At 40.4% G+C, this 20209-nt stretch overlaps 1 protein-coding gene across 3 annotated transcripts in view; it reads right to left on the reverse strand.

The window, feature by feature from the left end:
• Positions 1 to 20209, reverse strand: part of apba2b (amyloid beta (A4) precursor protein-binding, family A, member 2b) — an 85864-nt gene that overhangs the window by 1643 nt on the left and 64012 nt on the right. For 2 of the 3 annotated variants that reach the window (XM_074616330.1, XM_074616337.1), the window contains 7 exons: positions 18809 to 18844; positions 15512 to 15598; positions 11812 to 11997; positions 8062 to 8241; positions 5908 to 6120; positions 5675 to 5794; positions 1795 to 1935 (listed from right to left, as the gene is read on the reverse strand). In XM_074616330.1, the coding sequence (XP_074472431.1) occupies positions 1795 to 1935; positions 5675 to 5794; positions 5908 to 6120; positions 8062 to 8241; positions 11812 to 11997; positions 15512 to 15598; positions 18809 to 18844 (963 nt within the window). The remainder of the gene's footprint in view (positions 1 to 1794; positions 1936 to 5674; positions 5795 to 5907; positions 6121 to 8061; positions 8242 to 11811; positions 11998 to 15511; positions 15599 to 18808; positions 18845 to 20209) is intronic. The other variant, XM_074616347.1, reaches the window with a different exon arrangement.

A 20209-nucleotide genomic window follows, 5' to 3' on the forward strand; every position in this document is an offset into this window, starting at 1 on the left:
TCCTACTATACATACAGAGTGCCGCAGGAATGAGTCCTTAAACCCAGAAACTAGTTAGCATATTAGGACTTCCTGTTCCCTCGTTTCGAAGTCAATGGGTTTTTTGTTAAGTGACTGAAATAAGGTCTGTGGTTAACACAAGCTTAAAGGACTGGTGTGTCAGATTTAGGGGTAACTATTGGCAGAAATGGAATATAATATTAATAAGTGTGTTTTCTTTAATGTATAATCACCTGAACATAAGAGTTGTTTTTGTTACCTTAGAATGAGCCGTTTATATCTACATACAGAGCAGGTCCTCTTCACGGAGCCGGCCACCGCCATGTTTCTACAGTAGGGCCTGAGTTGACAACGTTACATGCTGCCGTCGCTCTCTCTCGCTTCACCACTCACTCACTTCACACATACACACACACTCTACGCACTGGCTCTGCTCCAAATGAGCTACGCTACACTTACAACAACTAACTCCCTTTGGCCTGGACTTTGGTCTTTGTAACTTTGCAGACCTTTTAAATGCACAAAAAACGATATAACACACTAAAGGAAAGGGGAACAGCACAAAAGCATAATAGGTCCCCTTTAAAGTAAAACTGAAAGCTAGAAACTGCAACACTGCCTCTGTCCTTCTTTGGTGCGACTCTTCTTTTAAATGTTTTAAATCTCAGTTGGTCTCCTAGGTTTCTATATAGCAGACTTAAATTATCCCACAATGCATCATAAAAAGTAGTGTAAAATCGATGGCCACTAAACAAGATATATGGACCAACATGCAGTAGGCAGACAGTTAAAAAAGGTTCATTTATATGGCAGCTGGGTGAGAGGACTGACCTCGGTGGACACTATATAGTCCATCACACAGAGCTCCCTCTATAGTGACAGTAGTAAATTATTTTGAACACAACCTCAGACTCTCGTGCTCCACACAGAAAATAACTTGACAAGTCCTCTCCATTTAAAAGCTTCAATAGGTTGAAGTCATCCTTCCACAACAACAGAAACTTTCATCCATGTGTGCAATATTTCTTTATCAGTGTGACACGTTTGGCTCAGCACAGGCTGAGACATCCTGTCTTTTTGTGTCCTAACTTGCTGGATCCTACAATTCCCATAATGCTACTGAACTGTGTCTTTTGTTAGACTTCCCCAGCCTTGTAAATGCCTACGTCTTTCATACTCAACGCCTGAGTTTCTGTTAAAAATGTGTAGTCGCCAATCCCAGTCTGAGATAACCAATCAGGGTTATTCTCTTGCTTAATTTAAAGGTAGAGTGTGTAGGATTTGGCGGCATCTAGTGATGTGGTTGCAGATTGCAACCAACTGAGTACCCCTCTGCTCACTCCACCCTTTCCAAAACTAACATGAGCCGCAGAGTGCAAAACCGCCGGTAGCGCCGTTCGCCTCACTTAGAGGCCATCCTTATCATAATAACACTACTTTATGAGCAACAGAAGTCAGATGCCGGCGGTTTTACACTCTGCGGCTCACGTTACCGCAGTTTCACAAGCGTGGCGTAACACTAATGAAAACATACTTATAAATATTGTATTCCATTTCTGATGATAGATCCCCCGAAATGTTACACACTGTTGTTTTAATTAAGAAAGTTTCTCTTGAGCAACACAACACATTAAACAACTGTTTTCTATACAGTATAATTTACTCTGGTAAAAATCACAGATACTGTATGTGCTCCATATTTGCAAATGTGAACATTCACATTTTATTGTTATTATCGTGTGTGTGTGTGTGTGTGTGTGTGTGTGTGTGTGTGTTTGTGTGCATCAGTTTAACCTCGCCAACAGAGTTCGAGAGGGCCTGGACGATCTTCTCATGTGCTGTGGCCACCACACTCTGCCCGTTGATCTCTATGATCCTGTGACCCACACGGACCCCACCGCGCTCAGCAATGCCTCCTCGCATCAGACTGCATATCTGACAAAACACAAAAGGAGAAGTCCTCAAGTTGTAACCATTTTGCAAGAATACAGAGTAATATATGCTAAACGAATGTCACTGGAAGGGTAAAATGTCCTGCAGCGATACAGTGATGACATCTAAGACTGAGGCTGTGAGGCCAGCAGAGATTTAAAAGACAATGATAAACTGCACATTACATTCTCGCTAAAGATAATGAGATTTGTTTTTAGCAGGGAATGTATTTGGTTTATAAATATTGTTCAAGGCAAAACAGTAATTTATCACAACGCAGCAAATGACAGTGTTTCTTCAGTGTGTAAAATACAGAGAAAATAAAATAATTAAAGCTGCAAGCAGCGTTTAACGGGCCCTCGCCCCTTTGCGCACGTTGGGGGTACCCCCTGCCGTGCATTTACATGAAAGTCGGACACTGCACGCAACAGTTAGAGGGTATTTTCTGCGTGGAGCGCGTGGCACTGTAAATGACCTGTTGAGAACCTGTGGGGCATCCTTAAAAGGCACTTCTATGAGGGTGGGTGGCAGTATACAACCATTTCTTGTTGCCAGTAGGTGGCGCTATCACCATAACTCAATAATGGAATGTATATGTCTTCAATGACTCAATGACTCTTATCCAGTTTGTGAAGTTTGGGCCAGATTGGAATATGTAGAGTCAAGTTACAACAGCCTCCTGTGTCATGTCGTATGCCTCGAATGGTTGAGGATAGGATAGGTCGTCTGGCAGCGAGTCTCACGAGAGTTTTTGCAGATCTCAGATCAATTTCGCAATTTACAGGCTCCCTTCTAGTCGCTAGTCTGGAAGCCGAAAATCAGGGCTGAAGTCGAGTAGAGTGAACTTGCTATAACCAAACTGCCAATCACTGGGCATTTTCATAATGTAGTAATCACATTTAGTACCAACTCGAAGGGACTGGAAGATCTTTACTCATTTGTTGTTTTTTGTTGTACATCTGAACACTTTGTTCAAACTCTGTATAAGCTGAACCTGTTTGTCCTCTGGACACCCACACAGGTGTTTTCAGTTATTCCGGCTGATTAGACCTCTGCTCAGGCTGAAGGTGGAATTCATGAGATCACAAATCTCTATCTACCAACAAGAATGATAACAATGCCCAAACAGGTGCAATGAAGGCTGACAGGAGACTCAGGAAGATGTCAATAGATTACAGTGAGCAGAGATCTAATCAGCCAAATAAACTGAAAACACCTGTGTGGGTGTTCATGGCTTTTAACGCAGGGTGCAGAACCCTCTGAACCTCCTCCACTGTCACTTCTCTGTTGTCAGTGTCATTCCTACACCCAGACTGAGGAGTAGGAATTTGTGGTGTAGAGACTACAGGAAAAAGAAATGCACTGCACTTTTTTTATTAGCTTCTGTTGCCTGTAATTTCAGATATTGTACTGTCATCACCTATAATCATGACTAAAAGCATATCAGTATGTCATTTGGTACCCCGTTACATTCATGAAGTCAAAACTGCAGCTACTGGTGACAAAGTTAAGAGCGAAAAACAACAACGTTACTGGGTGAGCGATCTAATCGACGTGAACGTCAGAGTTTGGGTTGTCACTCATGGGAAAAGATGCTGTAAAGACAAACTTATTGTCTGTGTTATTTATTGGTTTTGATGTGAATTATTCACACTCTAGGGTGTTGACTTCAGTAAGTCAGAAAGATTAGTGACATGGTTTGATTTGATTAAAACCTGATTCTATTGAGCAGGTTCCTCAGGCACGGCTCAACAATAAGGATTGCTCACATGCCCGGGTCAAGTATAATGCCACATTGGGCTCGTAAATCTAACAACTTCCTGTTTCCTTTAGGTTGCGCTATGACTATCACTCATAATTGAACGTATACGTCTTGATGCTGGGACTCTTATAAACATGTCAAGTTTGGTGCAGATTGGACAATGTATAGTCAATTTATAACAAGTTCCTGTTTCTTGTAGGTGGCGCTAGGACTATCACTCATAATGGCACATATATGTCTTCAGGCCTGGACTCTTATCCAGCTTGTGAAATTTGGGGCAGATTGGACTATGAAAAGTCAAGTTACAACAGCTTCCTTTGTCATGGCGAAACATCCAAATTCATCGCGCCGCCACAAGAACGCCATTTCACGTAAACACAAAAGCTTCGCAATTTATTCTCCTGAAGGTGTTGAGATTCTGTTGCCCGACTTTGAGATGGATCGCTTGAATCCTCTGGGACGAGTATCGCAAAGTTCCATACCTAAAAAGTGACAAAATGGCGTTTTCTCACATGACGTGTGACATCACCGTTTGAGCGATCAAAAATTCCTCGCAATTTAGCATCACAGTAGTTTGAGGGTTATACCACCCAAATTTGATGCAAATCCGATGAAGTCTCTAGGAGGAGTTCGTAAAAGTATGCATAAAATACATGAAAAACTCACAAAATCCGAGATGGCCGACTTCCGGGTGGGCGGAGCTAATGAAACCCGATGAGGAATCTGTCTGAAATAATGAGCAGGATGTACCTACCAAATTTCATAAATATCGGATCAACTTTGTCCAAACTATGGCCTTCCACGCGTTAGGGGGCGCTATAGAGCCGGCTAAACACACTAAGCCCAGTCGCTGTACATTCACGTAAAATTTACAGGTGTCCATCGTTTTGCCAAGTTTCATGAGTTTTTGAGTATACCAAGGGCGTCAAAGGCATGTTCAAAGGCTAAAAGACATAAGGGGGCGCTAGAGAGCCAACATACCACGCCCAAGCAAAATTTCACCACTAAATCAAAGTAATTACTAGTTTGGATGTGCGTGTAAAGTTTCATGAGTTTTTGTGCATCCTAAAGTCTTCGAACATGTGTTTGTAAATTTTAAAAACACGCAGGAAGTCCAAGACGGCTGACTTCCTGTTGGCCGAAAAAATCTCGAAAATATTTAACTAATAATATTTATATTTATATTAACTAGTAACTTTTTCTGACAGCCTGCCATCATTAGGGGGCGCTATGGAGCCCTGCTGGAGACACCCGAGCCCAATCACTACAGAATATTGCAATTTTCGCGACTTCTGATGCATATTCCACTTTTCATGAGTTTTTGGGGATGGGAAAGTCCTCAAAAACGCGATCTCGCAACAGAAAAATAATAATAATACCTACAAAAACAATAGGTTTCCTTGCACTTTCGTGCTCAGGCCCTAATGAGCAGATTAATCTAAACTGAGAAACACGCACACGCTGTACGGTGACCAATACAAAATACAACATACTTAACATCACAGTTAACAACATATCCATGAGAGAAACACCACAACGCAGTCAATTTTTATAATGTTTGAAAAAATACATCTTTAGTTTAGAGCTGCAACGATTAATCGATTATTTGTCAACTATTAAATTAATTGCCAACTATTTTGATAATCGATTTGAGTAATTTTTTAAGAAAAAAAAAGTCTAAATTCTCTGATTCCAGCTTCTTAAATGTGAATATTTTCTGGTTTCTTTACTCCTCTATGACAGTAAACTGAATATCTTTGAGTTGTGGACAAATCTAGATATTTGAGGTAGTCATCTTGAGCTTTGGAAAACAACATTTTTCACCATTTTCTGACAATTTATAGACCAAACAACTAATCAATTAATCGAGAAAATAATCGACAATGAAAATAATCTTTAGTTTCAGCCCTACTTTTATTCATATTACGAGTATCAAACCTACATACCTACAAACCATCAAGAAGTCAGAATGATACTTACGATGCCGTTCTGGACACTGAAGCCCAGCTGATACTTTAGATCTGGCCTCTTAATGAGGACGGTGGTAACAGGAGGGCAACTGACAATGTTCATTTTCACCTGAACCTGGTTCTTCAAGCCCTTTAACACAGAAAAACACACAAACATAAAAAGATTGTTCAGCTTCACAGAAATAATGTGGTTTAGAACAATGTTTAATTATCATGTATTTCATAGCTTCAGTGTCTCGGCACCTTAATGATTCCCTGACAGGTGGCGAGTGGCAGCCCCACTAGGCTGGTGTTGTTGATGGACATGATCTGGTCTCCGATGCTGAGCTTGCCAGAGCGAGCCGCTGGCCCGCCGTTCATCATGTTGGCTAAGATAACGGTGGGCAGAATGGAGCCCCAGCCAGACTCCACAATCACCACACCCAGGATCTCCCCTTTACTCTTCTCCAGCTGCAGCTGTGGGGAGGAGGAGAGAGAGGAGGAGACAGTGTGTTGGTCATGTACAGAAACTGACCATAATGAGAACAATATGACTGATTTGAACCTTTAATAATACAAAAACACTAACATTTCAACACTACTGTGTCTTTATCAGTTATTTTTACTCTGATGAAAATGAAATAGTGTCAAAAATGTTGACACTATTGCAAAAACAAAAGACAAAAGGTTGCATCAGCGTGCTAGAGTCTTTTTTCCCCCTCAACATTTTACTGTTGTTGATCAGAGAAGCATCTGATTCAGATACATTCGGCTGGAGAATACGTCGAGAACTCATTCTCACTTAAAACAATATGATTTCTTTTTGACACCTATCAAAGAATTCACTTTTCCCATTCACGGATCAGAGCATAAAATCTGAGGTATAACAGCAGCCCCGGAGCTCAGAGGGTAGGTCTGGGAAATATCACGATGTATACAGTAATGTGAGATCATAGATCATTTTGACATAACGTTTATATCGAGGTACCTATCCCTCGAATATCTCTGGCTGCATTAGACTATTGCAGGCTGTGTTGCAAATCAATGAACAGCACTGCTTTATGGCAACATGTGAAGACGTACATTCTCTCTTAGGGCGCTTTCACATGACAACATTTAGTCGGAGCCACAACTAAATCAGACATCAATTTCTACGGCATCTCAATGAACAGTTTTAAACATAGAAATAGAATAGGAGTAGAACGGACATTGAACTGTTTGCTGTGGTCATTTGACTAGGTCAAAAGAAAATGACGATTGTTGTTGGTTGTTATGGTGACAACACGTCGTCAGGCTGTAAGGTGTGTTGCTATGCCAGCAGCGGAGCCAAATCAACGTCAGCGTCATGAGTCCACGACTTGCAGGTTTATAAAGATGTTAGCCTGCTACAACGGTTGCAATGGCAACAGAACTAGGGCTGAACGTTTTAAAAAAAATATCTAATTGTGATTATTTTGACTGGTATTGCATTTGCGATATGATTTACGATATTAGAGGGAATGATACATTTAACATCATTATTCTTCTTTTCATTGAAAAACATAGTAAAATGATTATGGTGTGATTTTTGCGGGGATGTATATGAAACAAATAATACGATGTGTAGGCTGCAGTTGTGACCATCCTGCTACGTTGATCTGAATCGGAAATGTCCGTTCTACTCTACTTTTATTTCTATGGTATTAAATCTGCACCTCACACCTCCCCCTGGTGTTATCTCAGTGAACAGTGACATTTCTACGTCACAACCAAGTTCTATTCAGGTTGAATATATTATTTATGTTCGGCATAAACACTAAATGATAACCAGTGATTTATTCATCACATCAGAATTGTATTTCTCTATTGTTCACATCTCCACACCGTCTTCATGTAGAAAACAGTTTCCTGCTCTGATTCTTCAGGGCAGCAGATGCGACTCGCGTGCACATGAAGCCTTGAGAAACACATTTATTCTCAGCACAGTTGGTTAGGGCGCGTTAGTGCTTCAAGAAAGCCCAGTTTCCCCATCACTAGAAATGACTCATGTGCCTCTAATACAGCAGCTGCGTGGCGGCGCCCATGCCGCCTCTCTGCTCATACAGCAGAAACTGTTTCACGGTTTTCTAATTCTCCAAAAGCCTCCAGTAATGCTTTCAGGGCACAGTGTTAGCTAAAGAGGAAATGCTGAAGCAAAGAAAAGAAAAAAGCAGCTAGAGTTGACATGCTCCGAGTAGATTTTACTGTACCATTTGCCTCTTAATCTGTCTTATTAGTGAACAGCTACTGTATGAGTGTGTTTCTCTAATGGCCCTGCAGCTCACATGTAAAGTCTCTCAGTGTTTACATTCTTGTTTTTTCCTGCACCGACACAAACCGACAAACTTGTGCAGAAAAATTCTTTCCGTTGTGAGAAACGCACGTGTGTACTACACCAACCTCTTTGCAGTTTTCAGAGTTGGAGAAGTGAATGAGGTCGTCATTGTACATCTCCTGGGTGTTGATGATATCGCTGTACTCCTTCTGACTCAGGTCCTCGGGGTTAATGCCGTTGGCTCTCAGGAACTCCTGGTAAGCTACGCTGAACGCCTGGCCGATGGACTGAGCGATAAGCTGGGCCTGCAGACAGAGAAAGCAGGAATCATGACACAAACATGTTTGTGATCTTGTTTTGACAGATACACAGACTGAGTTGTTTATAAATAACAATACAAAATGGAGCATCCGGTGGCATCAAACAACAGTGGCATTGAGGGTGCCAAGAATATGCTATGGCATAATATAAATTAATTTTCACTCAGTTTAGATCAGAGGTGTCAAACTGTTCCCGCTGAGAGAGGATAGCAGAAAAGAAAAAACACAGGTAGACTTTCCTGCTCTAGTTTCCATGAGGAGGAATGAAGATTACTGAAGACAATCAGCAGAAACACTGAATCTACACAGAGTTTATTGTCTTTACTACACTGGATGGAATGATTTCAGCTTATCAAATGTCAGACATAAGTACTCTACACAAATCCAGCACTTTAAAGCAGTTGTTCCCAACCAAGAGTACTCAGTGGGTACTTCTCCATTTGGCAGAGATTACAGTAGGACATGGAATGATTGTAGAATAGCTCAGCTAAAAAACTATAAAAAAAGAAATTGAAATTGTGATTGGTAAAAAACAAAAACATTTCATCCACATATACTATGTGTTTAAGAGAAAAGTAAACACTAGTCACACTTTCTGACTGTAACAATGTCAATCGATTAAAATATTCAATTGCGATTAATCACATGCTTGTCCATAGTTAAATGTGATTCATCGCACATTTTTCATCTGTTCAAAATGAACCTTGAAGAGAGATTTGTCAAATATTTAATAGTCTTATCAACATGGGAGTGGGCAAATATGCTTGCTTTTTGCAAATACAGTATATGTATATAGTTATTATTAGAAATCAATTAACAGCGCAAAACAATGACAAATATGGTCCAGAAACCCTCACAGGTACTGCATTTAGCATACAAAAATATGCTCCAATCATAACATGGTAAACTCAAGCCCAGCAGGCAACAACAGCTGTCAGTGTGTCAGTGTGCTGACTTGACTATGACTTGCCCCAAACAGCATGTGATTATCATAAAGTGGGCATGTCTGTAAAGGGGAGACTCGTGGGTACCCATAAAACCCATTTACATTCACATATCTTGAGGTCAGAGGTCAAGGGACCCCTTTGAAAATGGCCATGACATTTTTTCCTCGCCAAAATGTAGCATAAGTTTGGAGCGTTATTTAGCCTCAAGCTAGTATGACATGGTTGGTACCAATAGATTCCTTAGGTTTTCCATGTTTTTTAGTTTCATGCCGGTATCTTCACTCTCACTTTGAAACTGAGTTACTGAGTTACTCCGCTACAACCTAAAAATTGCAAGTTGCGTTAAAGAAATTTGTGGAGTTAAAAAAAATGTGCGTTAATGCATTATTATTGCATTAACTTTGACAGCTCTAATAAACACAAATAAGGTTATCACAATATAAGGTCGTCACGATAACCAATAAACTAGCAGTCACAACAGGCCACACCTCCTGCCGACCTGGGTCAGCTGTAACACCTGAACACCATATGCTGTGATTGAGAATGTGCAGAAACTAGTCAACAAGAGAGCAGAAATAGATCGCTGAAAGTAATGGAGAAATGGCCTCAGCCACCCACTCATATGAAAGCAAACAATATTAAACAAAAAAAGAGAGATATCTAAACACTGACACTTCCAGGATCAGCATGTCTCTAACATTATCCACTTTTATATAATTAACAGTGTTAAAATCAGTTTAAATAAACATGACTGGAAGGTACTGATGAAGGGGGATTGGAGCTCATCTGTTAGTGGGGGTGGAGTGCCAAAATAATTGGGAACCACTGCTTTAAAGCCCCCTCCATCCAGACACAAAGACATTTGCTACCGAGGAAGGTAGAAGTTGTTTAAAAAAAAAAAAAAAGTTAAATTACAAATGTGTAAAAAACGAAAACCAGAAGCCGCATCTTGTCTGTGAGAGATAAGATAGATCAAGAGAATAAAGAGGCCGTATTTTCCCTATTTTCCTTTTTAATTGAATTCTATTCTTGAATATAAATCTCTTGCAGAATTTGCAGACATTCATGGCCCGAACTCTCCAAAATCAATACACTGAAAATTAGTTTTGCAGAACAATAAAAAAAGTGTAAACACTGCATACAGCCGGAGGAGCAACAATAACAGAAACAGTTTATAAGTTGATGGATGAGATGTTGAATGGATCTATTATAACTCTGGCCGGCCTTTTAAAACCTGGCAGCAGAAATTAGACGAAGAGGGGACAGATTGGAGTCCAGCCTTTATACTGACTGGCAGAGACACTCAGCGGTTGGCTCCTCTGTGCAACATTGTTCATGTTGCCAAGTCCTGCTGAATCTGCTGCAACAAGACAAGCAGCAGCTCTGTAAGTTAAAAAGGCCCAGCCAATTTACATCATCTCATGTCAGAGTGTTTCTCTAATCGGTTATTAAAGGTCACAAACAATTTTTTTTAGAATTTCTATATATTAGTGACAACTAGAGCTGTCAAAGTCAACACGATAAAAAATATGTGTTAACGCAAATTTGTCTTAACACCACTAATTTCTTTAACGCATTAACTCAATTTGCACTAGAGTGAAGATACTGGTATCATATGAAACAGGAATCCATTGGTACCAACTATGTCATGCTAGCTTGTCACAAAGGAGGCTAAAATAACACTCCAAAGTTACAATACATTTTGGCGAGGAAAAAACTGTCATGGCCATTTTCAAAGGCGTCCCTTGACCTCTGACCTCAAGATATGTGAATGCAAATGGGTTCTTGGGTACCCACGAGTCTCCCCTTTACAGACATGCCCACTTTATGATAATCACATGCAGTTTGGGGCAAGTCATAGTCAAGTCTGCACACTGACAGCTGTTGTTGCCTGTTGGGCTTGAGTTTGCCATGTTATGATTTGAGCTGCTAAATGCAGTACTTGTGAGGGTTTCTGGACAATATTTGTCATTGTTTTTGTGTTATTAATGTATTTCCAATAATAAATATATACATACATTTGCATAAAGCAGCATATTTGCCCACTCCCACGTTGATAAGAGTATTAAATACTTGACAAATCTCCCTTTAAGGTACATTTTGAACAGATAAAAAATGTGCGATTAATTTGCGATTAATCCTGATTTACTATGGGCAATCATGCAATTAATTGCGATTAAAAATTTTAATCGATCGACAGCCCTAGTGACAACATACATTATGTGACAATGTGGAGCAAACGTGAAAAACAAAACAAAATTCAGGATAAACACTTCAAGAAAATGAAGTCTTGGAGCCAAATGGAGGAAAATCATTCATGTTGGTGATTTACTGAGAAGCTGAAATAATATCAGACCAACAAATAACACTTACAAAGCAATAACAAGTGTCATCTCTTTCCTATCTTTAGATGTCGAAGGATGCATCTACCAAATGAGTCCTCTTACATAATGACAGGAAAATAACAGTGTGACTTCCTTTAGTAACTGACATCTGTGTGACCTCTTAACTGCTCACAGCCAGAGGGATGTAAATGTGTCAATGTCTCTCATAAACAGGTAAACAGGAACAGCAGGTTTGTGATCCTGAAAACACACAAAGCACTTACATCTTCCGACTCGAAGACGTGGCATATCATCTTGTACTGCTTCTTTGCCTCGGGTGCCCCGGGCGTAGTTTCAATACAGTCCTGGGAGGCTGTGCGCGGCATCCGGCGTCTCGCCATCAGAACCACAATGTTCCCAATATCAGCAATGTAGGAGATAGTACGGAGCGCGTTGTCCATCATCGTTTCCTGTAGACACATCAACCAAAATCACACAGGTCAAACGCAACCTTTAAACGTCAACCCTATTGTTTTTATAATACCCACAGCCAAGTGCAGCTTTCACACCTTTCACATACTGTATATTAATTTCAACAATCAACAATCGTAAACTTAATCTTTTGTTACGATTATGATCGAGTCCTTGGAAAATGTCCCTGTCCCCAAGAAGTTGGAGAACTCCTGAAGCAAATCAGTAAACTACAAAAAGTAAACTACAACTGGACCATGATATACATTTAATTGGGTAGTAAAACAATGTGTGCTATAAATATGTGCTAGAGAGACAGTAAATAGTATATCACTATTATTTGTGATAATTGACAAAATGATGTAATAACACATTTCACCACAGTGAGGTATCTTGTTGTATTTCTCTGATACTACCATACTGCAGCTTTGAGAAATATTTTGTAACTGTTGCTGGTAATTATCCTGTTTCTGGCAGCAGTCGGTTTCCTTTGATCAGTAATATTTGAGAATAAAAGCACCAGTGTGCAGCAGATTTGTTTCCTTTCTTTGTCAAAGCTGCAGAGTGAGATGAAAGTATTGTTGATAGAAAACATACAGGCCTCTTTTGACTGAATTCAAAACTACTGTATGATCTGATTATAACCCGATAACACCCCGATGAATTAAATCCTGAGTACATGTTCATCCGAAAATAATGAACAGGTGCTCAGAAAACGCAGAGGGGGTTTTGGATTGGAGTGTTTGTGTTGATGAAAACAAAGTGATTTGAATCATGTAATCATGTTTGTTCACTCAGCTAAATAATTGTCTTGATGTAGATTTTACAAGTATTGTTTCTGAACAGAACTATGAAACTGAAGTTTAAAGACAATGATGTGGACTTTGAAGGTAAATCTGCTGAGAGAAACCTGTATTCCTTCATGTTTTATGATAATACACTAAATTTAACTTCTGTTTAGTTAACTGCACTTCATTAACTGTGTCTGGTGGTTTTATTACAGTAGCCTAATTATTGTTGTTGTTCCAGCCCACCTTTGGAGTTGTTCTTATTATGAAAATCCATGCAAGCTACATCAAGCCTTTTAATAGAGTGCTGCAGAAATGAGTCCTAAAACCCAGAAATGAGCACTTCCTGTTCCCTCGTCTAGAAGTCTATGGGTTTTTGAATGGATTTTTAGTTAAATGCCTGAAATAAGGTCTGTGGTTAACACAAGCTGAAGAGATTTTAACGTTTTGTTCTACAATATAAAATATGTCAGTAAATATCCCACTTGTGAATTTGTAAGCTTCTATGCATCTTAAAGGGACTGTTTGTAACTTCTTACACGTATAAATCAATCCGGGTCGGTGTCCCATGCGCGCTCGCGTGTGGCTACGCTGTTCAGACTCAGACTCCAACACAAATACACGGAAGCACCAAAACCGCAAAGTTATATCTAGTGAAGCCCGTCTTGCAAAACAGTGTTGGCTGCGGTCGGAGGACGCGGGGGAGACCGTAGCTTTGGTCTCCAGGGCCGGAGTCTCTGCTGTACTCTGCTCCGCTGCCTGCCTGCTTGCCTTCACTCACACCGCGCTCGTTCTCACTCACTCAGCTCGCTCCACCTCTACACGTGCATACGCGCACACTACACACTGCAGAAGAGTTAGTTTAGCTCTGAGAATATCTAGTGACAGTGGACGTTTGTGCAGAAAATAAATGCTGCAGCTCCTCCAGACCAACAGAGGTTTCCCGTGTCTTGTGAAGTGACGGGGCTCCGCAGCAAGTTACTTTATCGTCTCTGACTGGGTGCCGGTATCTCCCGTTCCCTCCGGCCGCGGTCGGGAGGCTGAAGCAGGAAAAGCCAACACTAGGATCAGCAGTGATTCATGAAGAGACCTCCGTCTGGTCAGCTAACATTACTGCCAAGCAGATGAAATATAGAGTGATATTGTGGTTTTAGCTGATGTGTGTCGCCTCACTGTTTTGACGGATGCTCGCTCACATTCAGGTAACGTGTGCGCGAGCAGCAGGACGCTGTCTTTCGTTGACTTAACGGCCACAGGTGTCGCCTATTTCTGATTCTTACCAACAGTTCCTCTAAATAAGGCGGTTGCTAACAAGCGACTACGAAACGTCATCACGCCGACTCGTTCGCCTTTACAGCCTCGTTGTGTAGTTCGTTTATAGCCTAATGTTAGCTTTTTACTTCTGGCGATTGCATTTATACTTCAAAAATCATAAAACTGGTGTTCATTTGGGAAGATTATCTTACGGAAAAAACGTGTAAGTATCATAAACGTGTGTTTGCCACAGAGCTTATTTTCTGCAATATTCCAAAACCCAATGGAAAAATGCCTTTGGCTTTTTGTCGAGGCAACCGGGGCGATGCTAACTACCGGGTTGGCCTACAAAAATACGTCATCCCTGGAGCACTCTATTGCAGAACGAAGGCTTTTCTACTCAGAATGTCTTTCTCAAGAGCGCCAGGATCAGTGGCAACCAGATGGAAAAGGGAGGAAGATATAAACTGCACTGCAGCATGTTAGTTTCTGCCAAGCGGCTGCCCACACTCACCCACACACACCCACCCACACACACACACACGCACACGCACACACACACACACACACACACACACACACACACACACACACACACACACACACACTCACTCACTCACTCACTCACTCTCTCATTCACTCTCTCACTCACTCACTCACACGCTCACATGCTCACGCTCACACGCTTTCTGAAACTCAGACAGCAGCTCAGACTGAAATACTGCAAATGAATTCATCTATCACATATACATTTAACTGTTGCTGTGAGCACAAAGCTCTATTCGGGATCCCAAGAACTGCAGAGCTCTCAGAAGCATTTCTACTCCTATCACAGACTGCTGCTTCACACAGCTGCTTGTTGTAAAGGTAAAAGGCAAGAAAACTTTTGACAAAGCGTCTGCGAGAGTAGAGAGAAGCTTTGTTAAAAAAAAAAGAACTTGAATATTTCATTCATAAAGACCTTCAGAAAGTCAAAACTTCAATCTGTAGCACAACTGAAGAAAACATAGTTTGCATTGTAACTTTGACAGCGGTGTTACAAAGGACTAATTGAGTACAGGTGTGGTCATGACTTGGATATTCATACTAATGCTCAACTCTTATACTTTAAAACAAGGGGGGCAGATTGTTCCGCAGTCAAACAGCTTGCACAATACACGCTCTCTAAGTCAGCCTCCACACACAGATGTTCGTGCAGCATTTTTAGGCTTTGCAGAGTCTATTCTTATCCTCAGTCAGAGAGAATCGTGACATCATGAGATTAAACAAATAAATATCAGTTGTGGGGTTTCATAAGAAGCAGTTTGTGTCAACAGTTAAGCTGCAGTTATGACAGCTATGACACAACAACTCACCACTGATGTGTATAGCTCAGCGTGTGGCTGAGGGGCTGTCAGGGTAAACAGCTTTCACTCTCATAGGTGACGCTCTGGAGAGAAGCAGGACGTTATGTGTGCTTGCTGGTACTCACCTGTGAGTCTGCGTTGAGGACTTTGATCCTCTGGGTGGAGATGAACAGATCGACCTCAGTGAGGGTTTGGGCGTCTCCGTCTGCACTCTGCGACGAGATAAAAACAAACAAACAGAAGAGTTAGTCACATAGTCTTCTGTGATTATTCTTTGTATCATGGTTATTTACAACCGCCTGAATGGTGTCTGTGTTAAATGTCGGAGAGTTTAGATATCCAAAATGCATGCACGTATAGTTTAGGGTCCAGCTAGGGGAATGCTTGTTAGATGGACAGGTTGTTGAGACTAAAGGTGAGGTGGAAAAGGCAGAAAAAGAAAGCGTTTGGCAGTGGTGTTAGTTTACATCAACGGTCCAGGCACGAGGACGGCGAGCTGGCACGGGAGCCAGAAACAGCTTAACACTAAACCCTAACCAGCTGGCTGTTTTGCCAGTGAGCGCAATGCAGCTTCAGCACAGAACAAGCCTGCACACATTTCCCTCTAATCACTGTGTACTGCAGACTAATCAAATTATATTTGATTTCCCTTAATTAAAATTGCCTGCTGCATTTGGAATAAGGCGAAAATGTTATTAAAAAACATGTAGCTGGAGTTAAATATTTCATGGAAGGGAGACTGTGGTTTATAACATGCATTAGTACATTTTTATCCCTACCAAGTAGATGCATGGAAACTAACCAAAATTGTCCCCAGATAATAAAATACAATTATTCTTTTGGATAAAATATTTATATTCAAAACTCCTTTCCTAAATAATACATTGCAAAGCCAATTTCTTTTGGAAAAAATAATTGCTACAAACCACCTAAATAGCACAGTAGCACATCACAACATGAAATGCTCTAGTGAAAAGTGGGACTATATGAAATATTAAATATGCTCTACCTGTCACATGTAAACTTCATTTTTTTTAAATGTATCGATATTGTCAACCCAATTATTTGAATTACTAAAGAGATCCTATTAATTACATTTTTTGTCACTGGATATTTATTTATGTATTATTTTCCTTTTGTCTTCTTTCCTTTTTCTTCTTTTTTTGAGGTTGTCATGTCATCATATTGTCGTGTTTGTTATGTATATTTTGCCTGTATTAAATAAAAAAAAAATAAAAAACCTAACCTAAGATTAAAGATTAAAAGATATAATTGTTTTTTTAGGTTTAACTTATTTCCCTTGTCTGTTTTCGTTTGGTGAGCATTTATGATTGCAGCCATACTCCCGATTCAAATCCAACTTGTCTTGTGGATTTTATGAATAACGGTCTACAGAATACAGGACAAATGAGAATTAACCTCTTCTATGACGGACTTCTGATACTAAAACCTGATGTTTACATCTGTGTATGATGTCAACTTATACAAAAATTTAAAAAAATGACATAAAACAGAATATAAAACTAAACAACAAAATGTAAGCCATCCCACTAATAACCATTTCTTTAGTGTTGAATTATTATACATTTTTCTTCTGAGCACTCCTTAGTTGTTCATAACATTGAGCCTAAAGTGTATGCAGTCATGCAGCAGCGGAGGTTGTTTACAGCGGATCCTTTTCTCCGCAGTATCGCAGGATGACCAGAGTGTAAAGTGTAAATTATAGCGAGAATCATTTTCTGCTTTCTCTGGTGAAAACTGTTAATCACACAAAAATTAGGCATGCACTGAATTACAATCTCCCAAATACATAATTTAACTTACTTGAGGGTAGCAGCGATTTAAGTACAAAATGTGAAAAAGTATTTGCATACACTAATTAAAGTTGCAGCTGGTGACATGAGCTTTGCATTGGCTTCAGTGATGTTTCTTTCAAAAGGAAGTTGTATGTCCTTGACTCTGAAGTGAAAGGTTATTGTATTAGTATGTTGTGCTTTTTGTCGGCATTTTAATTTCTGTATCATTTTATCTTGGTATATTTTGAGAAAACTGGATGTTTTTACGGTCTCAAAATCCTCCATCATTAAACCACCAAATCCTCCAAAGCTTTGGATTCTTCAGTTTACGGGGAGACACCCAAGGTTGAATAGCGTAAAAAATTGAACTAATAGATATCACCATGAAACTTCCCCAGTTGATTACTTACATCAAGGCAGTTATTTTTTGTATCACAGGTATATTTAAATATCCAAATGAGGCATTATCTAATACTTTTGGTGAAGAATCTACAAATGCAAATAGACAAAGTAGTAAAATAAACACCTAAATATGTATTGTGTATATTTTCTTTCCACTAGTCTGAAAGAAGACATGTTATGGAAGCAAAATAGCCCAAAATCTCAAAATTGACCAGCGCATGAAAAAAAATGTTGCCTGTTTTTTCCGTCAGAGAAGAACATTAATTTGACTTTAAAATGATATTAATAGCACCTGTATTACTCGAATCACTTGAGAATTGTTCCTGCACTCGGTTAAAGAGTGAAAAAGCAGGAATCAGTTGACACAACTACAGCTTGGGTGAGCGGCGAATGACGTACAATACCTCATTGTGTTTTGGGTTTACACTCAATACACTCTTAACATACATTTATGATTTCATAAAACAATATCAGTGTTAATGCGTACTTACAACTCCTTGCCACAGGCTATTGCACAGGTTAATATGTAAGGGATAATGTACAGCAAGTCGATCATTGTTGTGAAATAAACCCCGACAGGGCGATGTGGCACCCAAGTCTCTCATCGCCCTGAAGGGGTTTATTTCACATCACTGACCTGCTAGCTGCACATTATCCCACCTATTACACAGCTACTTACTTAAGAGATCAATAATTTGACACCAAAATGGTCATCCAGTGTCTGACATCAGAACTACGTCCATAGCAACGGTCTGTTATGAAGAAATAACAGACCGTAGAACGTTGTGATTGACCAATCAGAATCGAGTATTCAACAAAGCCATGTAATAAATAGTAATAATGGCAATGTATTGAGAGAAACCCAAGAAATAATACAGCCTTCTCCTAACAGTGTCCTGCTGACATGTCCTCTGTTACCTTGTGGTCACAGCGGTTGCATTTCATTTTGTGTCAATGTGCTGTTATTAAACACACCTTTAGGCCTATGAAAGTCTCTCACTGCCAAAATGCATAGCTGTTCACATAAAACAAAACATGTTTGTCTTAGTTCAGGAAAACCTGACAAAGATTTGTTCGACTAAGTTAAAGAACGCGACATGTGACAAAGACACAGATGAGGGACGATACACAGAAACAGACAGGCACAAATGAAATGAAAAAGAAAAGGTGAGAGTGGAGGGAAAGTGGCCAATGGGTCTTCCTTTTGCTCTGTTTATTACACACCGCCTTTTTCTTGATTTTGGCAGCCTTCTGTACCCTCTGGCAGGCAGGCAGGCAGGCGTTGGGACGGGACAAGGTCAGCGGATACGGGAGCACAAAAAACAGGAGGAAGAGGAGGAGGAAATAAAGAAGGTAAATAAATGAAGGTAAGACAGTAAAGCCCCAAACCAAACAGCAGGTGTGCTATCGCTGCTCTCAGAAACAGAGAGAGAGAGAAGAAGTGTGTGTGTGACTGTATGTGTGTGTGTGTGTGTGTGTGTGTGGAGATAGCGTTCGCACAGCCGTGTTGGTTATCAGTTACAAATCAAAACAGCAATTATAGAGGATAATAATTGCTTTTCTCTTCAAGCAAATCAAAAGCGTGCAGATATGAATTGACACTGTTCCTGCAATCTTGGCATCTATATGAAGCTCTATTAGGAGGGTTGTTTGGATGTTGTTTAGTTGTTACTATCAGTTTTAATGCAGCAAGTGTAAATTTTATGGTCAAGAACATTTACCAAAAGAAAGACAGATGGTAAGGCTCCCATTTCTAAAAGCACCGCAAAGACAACAAGTCAGGTTGTGTGTATGGGCAGTATGGGCACTGCTCTTACCACCTTCTGGGTGTTCAGGTCACAGTCTAAACACTATTACCAGGAACGACATGCTGGAAAACAATCCCCACTCACAGAGGCAGACGAGGGGATAAAGCCCAGAGCGGGGTTTAAACTGAGCGCTTGGGGTTTGTTCTCTGGGCTGCATTAAAAAAAAATGACAAGGTCGAGTCACTATGTTTGGAATTAAACAGCTTAGATCAACATGGAGGCATTTTCACACGGCTAATGTGTTTGATTAGTTCATCAGTAATTCTGGTCTTGGCGTGGGCATGAATTCACACTGGTAATCTTTTGGAGTACTCTTAGCACTTTGTAATCTTTCAAAATCAAGCCCTCTGTGTAAGGTTCAAGCTGAGCGACTGCCCCACTCTCCATCTGCCATCGACCAGAGGAAATTATCTTGACCCTCATTACATTTCAGAGTGTGAGACTGGATGTTTGCCCGAGTCACTGTGCAGAGCTGGAAACGCTAAGACAGTATTAGTAAAAAAAAAAAGAGCAGAGAAAACAGCCCAAAGGGAAGAGTCTTTTTGGGGGTTTTGTAAAGTTTCCTCCTCCGTGATCGTCTCTTATGCAAGACAGACATCCGAGGCTTTCAGCAGCATCTACTGCTCTGCTGAGGAGGAGCTGAGCAGGGAGGGGATAGACAGCAGGAACGAGTGAGTGGGGGGGGATGAAGCTGCATAAATATTACATCAAACACAGTGAACATCATGCCAAAAAGATCAGCATAAATAACCTGTACAGCCTTGCTTGCTACGATTCACTTCTTTTTGCTCGGTTCAGCACTACTATTTGTGTTCCT

Source organism: Sebastes fasciatus, chromosome 2 (genome assembly GCF_043250625.1).
Source record: "Sebastes fasciatus isolate fSebFas1 chromosome 2, fSebFas1.pri, whole genome shotgun sequence".
Classification (NCBI taxonomy): Eukaryota; Metazoa; Chordata; class Actinopteri; order Perciformes; family Sebastidae; genus Sebastes; species Sebastes fasciatus.